The 11224-nt window shown below is 34.7% G+C and overlaps 1 protein-coding gene across 1 annotated transcript in view; it reads left to right on the forward strand.

Moving 5' to 3' along the window:
• Positions 1-10961, forward strand: part of Adamts5 (ADAM metallopeptidase with thrombospondin type 1 motif 5) — a 47775-nt gene extending 36814 nt beyond the window's left edge. Inside the window, exon 9 of the mRNA XM_046430489.2 lies at positions 4175-10961. Coding sequence (XP_046286445.1) covers positions 4175-4742 — 568 coding nt within the window. The 3' untranslated portion in view covers positions 4743-10961. The remainder of the gene's footprint in view (positions 1-4174) is intronic.
• Positions 10962-11224: the final 263 nt, after the last annotated feature.

The raw sequence follows: 11224 nt of genomic DNA on the forward strand, positions 1-11224 counted from the left end.
CAAATGTTATGCTAACAGATAGGATGGCTAACTCTAATGGAATACAGGATTATTTTTCTTCTTTGCAAAACCACTTTTTGCTGAGTGGTATTAGCTGAGTGGACCTATATTCTTGATGTAGGTGCTGTGTTATCTTTAGAGAGTGAAGCACAAACCAAACTAACTATAAGAGTTTAATTAAAAGATTAAGCATCATGTCAATGTAAACACTGGAAATTATCTTTGACAAGATAAAAAAAATGTATGGCTAAAAATTTATTCTGGGTTAAAATGTGTACCACCAATCTTACTTGATAATGAAATAATAATTAATTACCCAACTGTGTTGAGCCATCTGTGTTGATAAATCCTGCACCTCCAATTATATCCTGCATTTTTATACATCTCAAAGACATGTTATAGATGATGAATTTAGCCATTTGTTTAACAAATGAGGAGACTGGCGCTATGAAAGTTTAATATGTACAGACTTCTATGTGGCTAATGGGTGTTAAGCTGAGCAGAGGCTATAACTTAAGTACAGGCCATTTTGTAATTTTAAAAATAATAATAAAGGAAGGCAGGAATGCAACGAGGAAGAAAAGAAGGAAGGTAAGGGAAGGAGGAAAGAAAGATTTATAAACTAGATGGGGAATAAAGTTAATTTTAATAATATTTATCATAGACATATATCCTGTGTATTCTTCTACATAAAGCTTAAACTCCCTTTTAAAATGCTAAATATAGGGCGAGAGCTGTAGCTCAATGGTAGAGTGCCTGCCTCGAATGTATGAGGCACTGGGTTAGATCCTCAGCACTACATAAAAATAAATAAAGATATTATGTCCACCTACAACTAAAAGAAGAAAGAAAGAAAGAAATTAAAATTTAAAAAAGATTTAAAATGCTAAATATAACATTTTAAGTTCTTTATATTGACAACTAATATCTTCACATTAGATGTCACATGAAAAGATGAAGAAATTCATGATAAAGACAGATGATGTGCAGTACAACCACTTGTAAACTGGTTTGACCAAGACTACATTATGTGATACAAATAATCTGTTTGAATATTCCAAATAAATTACCTAGGAGTAACATTAATCTTGGAGCTAAAATATTTGCAATTAAGCTCTAGTTCAAAACAGTAATTCACTAGCCATGTAATCTTTGAACAGTCACTTAAATTTTTTTATCATGATATTTCTCAAAAGTAGAATGGAAATAAGAGCAATCATCTTGCAATTAATGAAAGCATAGGTGAGGGTTAAATGAGGCAATACAAACTAAAATACTTCAAGTTCACACCTGTTCACAAACATGACCCCTCCTCCCTTAGCTCAGTAAATGGTGATTCAGTTACTTAAGCCTACAATTTCAAGTCGGCTATCACTTCTCATTCTCTCTCACACCCCGTATTGATCTACCCGTGAATCCTTTTGACTTGCTTCCCACCATTTATCCAGATGTGTTGCCCTTTACCATGACTTCCTCCCCAGTCACCAAGTTTTTTTTGTTTTGTTTTTTGTTTGTTTGTTTGTTTGTGATGCTGGGGATTGAAACCAGGGTCTATGCATGCCAGGAAAGCTCTCTTCCAAGTGAGCTGTATCCCCAGCCCTCCCATGTCTTGCATGGCTGACCAGCAGTCTTCTCACTGATCACTCTGGCCCTGGCCCCTCACAGCCTCTTCTTCCTCCCGAGAGAAGAGTGACTGTTTTGTTACCTAATCAGATCCTGGGGTTCCTTGGTCAGTACTCTCTGACGGCCCCATGTCACTTAGTGTCCAAGACTGCATTGTCCCCTAGCCTGCTGGGTGGTGCCTCATTGACACTGGTCCTCTCGCTCTGCTCCTGATTCCTTTCAAGCAAACAACTTTCATGTATGGGCCATTTCCTCTGCCTGGCACACTTTCCCCAATTAATAAGCTGTGGTCTCTGTAGGCCTCTGTCAAATATCACCTTCCCAGATAATGGCTACGCTAACGAGCAGGAAGACCATTCCCCAATCCCGCCATTACTCTGTCTTCTGACCTTGCTGAGTTTCTTTGCAGAAAATATAAGTTTTATTTAGGGGAAGGGTGAGGGGGTATGACTGCCCCCTAAAATGTCATTTCCATGACTGCATGCTAAGTATGTGAATGAATTTACTCCTTCATGACAGGCAGGCACTGCTCTTGGTACTGTGCAGATAGCCCTGCACAAAACCAACTTCTCTTGCTCTGCCAGTCAGACTTTATAATAGTTAAGTGAAAACAACCTCATTTGGTAGTCAGGGAACCTGGTTGCTCTCCAGAATTTAAATGATACCCAACAGGATGTAGAGACACTGAAATATTAATCACAAGATAATGGAACCCATCTTTTAATTAGTGCCTATGAAGTCGGGGCACTAATCCTCATCCTTACCAGTGCCTTGTAAAACTCAGCTTGAAAACCTGTTATGGTGCTGACCTCACTGATTCTCAGCAAAATAAGACAGGCTCTGAGGAGCAAGATAAAAACAAAAAGCTCTCCTGCTAATTTTCTTACCATTCAGTTTTTCTTTTTCTTATATCTGGCTTAGTATCATTATAACAAGAACTTAATTTCAGTTAACTGTTATAAAATATGGATAAGGACTTCAGGCAAGGGGACATGGTGAAAAGAACTCAAATTGGGATTCAAGAGACATGACTTCTAAGCCAAACACTGCCACTAGTGAATTAGAGTGAACTTGTTTAAATACTTGAAAATATCCCTTTTTCTTAGCTTCGAATGAAAGATGACACTCCCCAACATTCTCCCTGCTGTTGTTTGAAGCCACCATGGGTTTGCATATCGTTGATTGGTATTAGACACTACAAAAACAAAAAAGGTCTGGAAGAAAGGATTATGCATAATATATTTGAAAATTGAAATGATGAATCAAGCTGGAATAAGCAATATCCTCAGCCTGCATCTTCTTTCTTCAACACTGTCAGAAACTCTGATACCTACTTGGCAATTACTGTGGAACAGATGCCCAATAAACAGGGCACTTCCTTAGGATGAGCTTCCCCTTCCATCCAGATGAAATTCTGGAGCAGGGGAAAGACTTGGATTTTTAGTGTTTGGGTAGTGACCCCATAGCTTCTAACCGTGAGTACGAAATAGACAACTCAATTTCATACAACTCAGTCAAACTGCACAAGGAATTTCTATTTAACTGCACCAGGAGTTTCTATTTAAATAAGTGGAAAATTATTTAAAGTAAGTGGTGGGACTACTGGTGTAGTCCCTTGGTGCTTAATTAGCATTTGTTTCCTAGCATTTGCACAGATTTATGAGTATTAGAGATATCTGTGACTTTTTTCCCTTCTCCTAAGCAGATGGCCTAGGGACCTATCTTATTTATCACCCACTGTAACATTTTATTTGGTTTGTCATAATATCTCCATGAATACTAATTTCAGGGAGTTTTGATAAGGTGTTAATTTTTTTTTCTTTTATTTTCATGCTGGTAGTGAGTTTTCATTACTCACTAGAATTTTAACTTCTATTTAGTGTCCTATCTCTTAACATTAAATAACTTAATAGTCGTAGTAGAAATGGAAACAGAGCTTTTGTTCTGACCTTAGACCAGCAAAGTACGAAATCTGTGCCCTTGAACCAGTCCACATTGAAGCAGTGTTGGGAACCCCGAGAGCGCTGCTCTTGGTACCCCACTCTACATGATGGCCATTCAATTGGCCTGGAGTATGGCATAAGCTTTGGAACTTCTAAAAGATCTTCAGGATATTCCAATATGCAAATAAGTTTGAGAAACAGTAAAATTTGCTATGAGATTGAATGAGGGCAAATGTTTCTTATTATCTTGTGTTTACATATGTCACATTTATATAGAAAAGAATGTAAAGTGACATTGTAAAGATGATAGAGTAGGAAAAGAATGGCAATGGTTGAATTAATTTTTAAATGAAATTGGTATAAATTTTTTAATCAAGGTAGGTTGTTGACTTCATCCTAATTTTGAACATCTCAATACAAATGCAGATGGTCACTTTTAATGTGTCATTAGAAAATGCCTTTCTAAAGTCAATCTAAATTAATCTTTTAAAAATATTGAAACTTCTTGGGAAGATGTTTAGTGAGTTTCTTTTTGTTCATCCATTTGCTGAGAGTTTACCTGTTTTTTTCTCTTTGCCCCCCTCCTCTGTGGAAATTCCTCTCTCCAGTAAAGGCTACACTGACGTTGTGCGGATCCCTGAAGGGGCAACCCACATAAAAGTCCGACAATTCAAAGCCAAAGACCAGACTAGATTCACTGCCTACTTAGCCCTGAAGAAGAAAAATGGTGAGTACCTAATCAATGGAAAGTACATGATCTCCACTTCCGAGACAATCATCGACATCAATGGAACAGTCATGAACTACAGTGGTTGGAGCCAGAGGGATGATTTCTTGCATGGTATGGGTTACTCAGCCACAAAGGAGATCCTAATAGTGCAGATTCTTGCAACAGACCCAACAAAAGCTTTAGACGTCCGCTATAGTTTTTTTGTTCCCAAGAAGTCTACTCAAAAAGTAAACTCTGTCACTAGCCACGGCAGCAATAAAGTGGGATCACACCTTCCACAGCTACAGTGGGTGACAGGCCCCTGGCTTGCCTGCTCTAGGACCTGTGACACGGGCTGGCACACCAGGACTGTGCAGTGCCAGGATGGAAACCGGAAGTTAGCCAAGGGATGTCTTCTCTCTCAGAGGCCTTCTGCATTTAAACAATGTCTGCTGAAGAAATGTTAGCCTGTGGTATGCTCTTAGGCACAACGATGACTGTAGGATCCATCACTGTGGTGAACATGAGGTCTACCCAACACACAGAAAGTCATGCTTCAATGTCATTGTCACCAGGAGTTGAATTATGGGCAGAATCTGCTCTCTGTGACCAAAAGAAGATATGCACTGCTTCATGTGACAATGGTAACCTTGGAATATAGGAAAAGTTTTTAGTTATTGAACATCCCCTGGACCTACAAGAATGGAAAACACACTGTTAGAATCAGGGGACGTTTGAAGATGGCAGAACAGTCTCCCCCTTGTCACCTACCTCTTACAGAATGTCTTCAAAGACATCGTAATCATTTTCACCCATGATGCACAGTAGCTTATTTTTACTGTTTGTAAATACCTTCTTCCTTGGTATGTCACTTTATATCACTTGGTTCTATTAAAATATATATACATATATAAATATATATATGTATGTATATAAATATATAAATATATATATATATATATATATACATACATACATATATATTTCTATAAAATATTGTTTGACCAAAGTAGGTCTGCAGCTATTTCAACTCTTTCCAGTTTCCAGAAAGAGCTGTGGATGTTTTACTGGAAATTAAGAACTTGCTGCTGTTTTAACAAGATTTAGTATGTTTTCTGAACACAGGAGATAAAACATATTCAAAAAACATTTTAACAGCAAGCATCTCTTGAGCAATTCTGAAAAGGAAAAGGATCTCATTGTATCTAGTCATTTAAATACACACATGGGTCCATTTACTTAAATCATTGAATGCCTGTATTTTTTTCAGGCAGCCAGCCAAATTTAATATATGATTAGGATGTAGAAGTAGTGTGTGTGTGTGTGTGTGTGTGTGTGTATGTGGTCAGCATTCAGGAGTCTAAAAATTAATTTTCCTCGTGTTGGAATTTAAAGGATAAAAACACATGTCATCCAGTTTTCAATTTAGATTTTCACAACTTCTTTCTCTTTCTACGGCTCTTATTTGATATCTCACAATGTGTAATGTACATGCAGAAACCACATCCCACACCCTCAACACTGGTATACCTCTTACCAGCAAGCCTTTAAAATGTGTTTGTTTTTGCTTGTTTGTTTGTTTTCTTGATGGGTTCCAAAACACCTGCAATGTTTTGTACTTCTTGTCAACCTGGTTTAATAGGAATATTAAAAATCACTTGGAAATTAGTCATATCTAGAAGAGATCATTATCATTAATGTGGTCAATGCTAAAAAAATAGTGTTTAACATGAATAAGGCTGTTTCCACACAATAGGCAATAATTTCTTAATATTTTAATATAATTCTACTTTACTAAAGATTTTTCCCAACTGGAAAGTATTTGCTTGTATCAGTAAGTGTTTGAGTGACAAAAATATCATGATTTCCAGGAAGTCTGTTGCTTTTAGTTCCATAGCCTGTGTAGGTAGGTTATAAGTTTGAACAGTTAGACATTGAAAATATTTTACAATCATGCATATAAAAGTCTTTTTTTAAATAAATACTGTAAACTGCATTCTCCCATTTCATAACTCAGAAAATCAAAGGTATTTATTTCACTGGTATTTCTTTCTTCTTTGTGAGATATCACAAAGTTAATTAATTGTTTTATATAAAATTTTATAATAATAGAACCAAATGTGCCTATTGTTAAAAAATTTGCATATAAGAATTTTAGGGAATTGTTGTTGGAGTTTCATTAAACTTCTGAGAGTTTATTTTTATTATAATATTTTATAACATAAAAGAATTACCTAGTTGATCTGGCTTTATCACATCTGTTTCAGTGGATCAGGAATATGGATATCATTCTTTGAAGTATTGTCTTTGGAAATTCCTTTTGTAAAACAGATAATGTTTTACAAAACAAATGACTATTCAGATTTTCACAGACTGAGTTTGCTTTAGAAATCGTAGTTTTATCTTAATAAATTATCATTTTAAAAAAATGGAGTCTATATAAGACTGATACATACATTTGTTGGTGAGCACCAAATACAAGGGCAGGGACAAAAGCCAGTCAAATGGGTAAGAAAAAAATTTAAAATCTCATTAATTCAAACATACTTTATAGTTTTAATATTTTTCCTAATTTAAAAAATAATTTTAATCAACTAACTCAAATATCACAAGATTCATTTTTATATTTTGTGATTCTACTTCCAACAACATTAAAAAAATTAAAGAGTACACAAGGCTGTCTCCTACTCTTCTTTACTGTATTCATAGATTTTTAATAGGATTTATCCATGATTCATTCTTCCCCCAAATAATGAAGTTTTACACTTCTCTTTGAAAAAATCTTAATAGGGTTAAAACAAATAAACCACTATTCCATGTTTATAAGGAGCTTCTTTATCTTTTTTTAAAAAAAATAAGTTTTAATAGATTGACTGAGGAATGTATGTCTAAAATCCTGAGAAACGTGATACAGACTGGAACCTGAAATTCATATGTGGAGTGTTCAGACTAATGAACAAAGGAAAAAGTACTTTTCAACTCCATCTAATTCAGTCCAGTTTGATATTGTACTGTCTTACCTTTCCTTTGTTGCATCTTGATTTTTTTTTAAAAAGTATAGGATTCAGGATGTTAAAAAAAAAGAAGAAGAAAATGTATAGTTTGTTTGAAAAATGCTCAGGTTTATAAAAATCTAATCTCACTTATATCACTAAATGCTTCAGCATAAGTTTCATTAGATACAAAGGGAGGCCAGAAGAAAATAACATGTATTTGTTCTAGATCATAAAAGATCTAATTAACCCTTGACTTTTTGTTTTGAAGTATAACATTGGTATAATTTATTTGACAAATTCAACTCCCTTTGCCTTCCTGTGGAAACAGTTTTATCCCATAAAGTAAGAATTAAGGGATGAATCACAAATTTTTTTTAAAAAAAGTTGCAGCACTGAAAAATAAGTAATTTATTGTTTTTGCAACTGGTATGTGAATTTGTGTGATAAAATTATTTATTCTTATTTAACAAAAGTATGTGCAAATTCTTCTATATTTAAAATGTTTTGCTGTTGTCCTGCTTTTTAATTTATGCTTCTTGTTTGTGTATAAAGTACACTTTGTGAGTTTACATGATATACAGCACTGGTTGCTTTTGTATTTTTTTTTTTACAGAAAGCTTTCTGCATGAAATAGACTTATGTGTATGTGTATATATTCTTTATGCACCCTTACTTTGACACTATCACTTTTCATTGTAAGGAAAATTTTAATCTTTCATGACTAGAGGTGTTCATTACCTGTAGCTTTGTTCATAAGTCTTTCATATCCTGTAAAACTCTTTTTTTCCAAGTCACAGACAAGAAAAATGCTTATTCAGTCAAATAAGGTGCAAGTTCCAAACTCGAATACAATACATAGCTGGGAGCTTCCCATAGAAACTATAACAACAAGACAGACTCGTTCACATCACTGATGAACATGGATGAGGAGTTATTGGTGCATGATCTGAAAGTTGCGCATGCACACCTCTGAGAGACATGAAAAAATGATAATGAAACCAGAAATCATCTTTTGATGATTTAGATTTTTGATGTTAGAGATATTTCCCAAAATCAGTGAGTTAATATCTAGTGTCTGTAGGATTCCATACATGAACACGAATTGGATTTGTGTGGTTTAGATGCTGGTAGTCCTGTTTCTTCAAATGGGGCTATCCATTGACTGAATGTGAGTGACATTTTGTGATTACCATTCAGTCACAGAGCATGGTGATTGTACCTGGGATAGGCAGACACCATTGCTAAGACCAGCTTGTCCCTGACTGTGACTTCAATCCGATCCCAGGAGGCAAAGCACCCTTACACTCACTGACCATATCCGGGGTCAATCTCTGGTTCTGATGCTTCCCTGCAAACTCCTTCCTTGCAAACAAGGTCTCTGTAACAGTGTAGGTGAGGACATCAACTAGATTCAGGAGTCTATGACTTAGAGGTCACTATTTATAAAATAAGATCGAATTTAATAATAAATGAATTTTACTAGGAGTCAGGTTGAATGTGAAATCTCATTGCATGATGGGTGACAGTACTGATTCCTTTATAACTAAACTTGAGGTCACACAAATACCCTACATTTTTAACATTTCAAAGCACAAAATAAATGAAATAACCCTGAGGAAAGAAGTGGACATCTAGAGCTATAAAAGAACCAAATTCAAGGTGCTTTATCACTTAGGTACACCAAAAAGGAACTTGTATGTTTTCTCTATTATTTGTTTTTTCATTTGTCAGAAACATATAGTTTTAGATCAATTTATAAAACTAAAATTGTTCCTAATAGCCCTCTGTTAGCATGAATTATAGAAAGAACATATTGAATTATATCACTATGAAACACATACTTTCTATTCAATTAAATATAGGAACATATTGAAACATGAAACCACGCACTAGTCAACCAAAAAATGGGAATACAGATGGTGTTTGGATCAGCAAAGCATTTAATCAAGCAAATGTCTGGTGACTTGGTATGATTTTAGTGCAGGTTTTGTGGGGAAAATAAAGGAATATGTTGTTAAATGTTGTTGGTTTTGTAAGAGAGTAAGATTTTAGCACACACAGTAGCTGTCTCAGTTAATTGCACCTTACCAATATACTAGCACTTTAGCAATAATTTTGCTGTCTCTAATCCTTATTCTGTGGCTCCATTAACTACTTGTGAGCTGTGTAGGTCAAATGAAAAGATAAATAAAAATCCATGTTCTAAGGCACTGCCACATTAGCAACCCATGGTACAACACTGTGAGGAAAAACTCATTTATAAATTAAACAGGGAATTGTTTTTCTTAAATTTTTCTTTGGCACATCTAATGAAGAATTTTAACTCTTTTTGAGGTGCTAACATTTTCCCTAATCAGCTATCAAATGTGCTATATCGTTTTGAAAAATTTTTTATTGGTGCATTATAATTATACATAGTGTAATTCATTGTTACATATACTTATATTCACACCACAGAATCTGGTCAGTTTCATTCCCTACAACCCTCCTTGTGCCTCTCTTAATCAATCCCCCTGTTCCCCTTCTTCTATTCTCCTGGTTTCCTTTCTATTTCTAAGTTATTATTTTTTTCTAACATGAGTCTATAATTTCCAAGAAAGGCCTCCAAGCTTTTTTGTCAAGTTTGAGCATCATTTAATACTGAACGTTAAATAAATAAGCACAGTCAATGGTTATTTTTTGACCAACCATGGTCAATAGCATAGACCCTCTGTACCTCTGAGGATGTTTAAATTCAAAACTTGAAGAATGTCAGGCCAGATTCATGAGTAGATGAATCATGTTTTACACATTCCATACAAATTTCCATGTATATTTGGCCTAACATTTTTTAAACTTCTCAATATTTTATGACCACACTAAATATTTAGTGACCATATCTTAGCCTTTTAACAACTCAATCTACTAGAAGCATTGCTACCTAAACTGAGGGTATGTTTAAAATAGAAGTTTATACTCTGTGTAACCTTGTAAGGCTAAACTTTTGATTAAGAAATATTGAAATAGTATGCACATTATGCACTCAGGCATGACATTATTGGTGCGTCTCACTACAATTAGCAGTTGACAAACTCTGCTTACGTTTTATCAATGATTTATCAGTCAGTGAAAATCATGCACATGCTTTGTGAATAGAAACTTCAGATAACTAAGTAGATTGCATAAATATGTTACATTTGATGTAAGCAGTGGCACAGGCACAGATTTTTGAATTCTGAATTAGTGTCTGTGAGTAAATTCAAGTAGTAAATCTACGTAGGTTTCATTTTGAAACATACTTTCATGGTAAACAATAATAATGAAGATTTACATAACTAAATATTAAATATAAAATGTAAGCTCTTAGTATCCTCAGTATTCCAGAAGGGATGGTGTATAATGCAATCAGAAGACCAAAAATTGTTGAAAACTAAGACCATCATGTTTTAAATGTCTCTTCAGCTTTGGTAAACTACAAATTGGAATCAATACTCTAAGCATTACTGTGTCTTATACCCTGCATTACATAATTGCTCTGTTATTCAGGTAAACCGCTTGAACTGAGCCTCCAGGGACTTATTCTGTAATATTTTTCATTGAGGAACAATATCCTACTTTGTAAAATACTTCCCTGTGTGTGACTTAACAACTGTAAAATTAAGCATTGGTCTTGTGGTTTCAGTGGACATAATAAATACAAATTGTAAACTAGGTTAAAGTATGTACTGAATGTTTTGGAGGTGAAAACTATTGTCCATATATTTTTAATTTTCCCATAACCTTGGTAGCACATAGACAGGTCTCGAGGAAGTCCTAGGTGATCTGTAATTCTATCATCTTTCAACCACTTTGTCATAGACAGTATTTTTTCTTAGTTAAATTACTATAGAACTATTGCTTCAAGCTATTCTTACCAGACTATCACTCTCTAAAGTCTTCTTAGTATTAAGATTAAACAGCAAACAAATGTGGCT

This window comes from Marmota monax, unplaced genomic scaffold (genome assembly GCF_021218885.2).
Source record: "Marmota monax isolate L192 unplaced genomic scaffold, Marmota_monax_Labrador192_F-V1.1 WCK01_AAM20220418_F8-fsc00016, whole genome shotgun sequence".
Taxonomy (NCBI): domain Eukaryota; kingdom Metazoa; phylum Chordata; class Mammalia; order Rodentia; family Sciuridae; genus Marmota; species Marmota monax.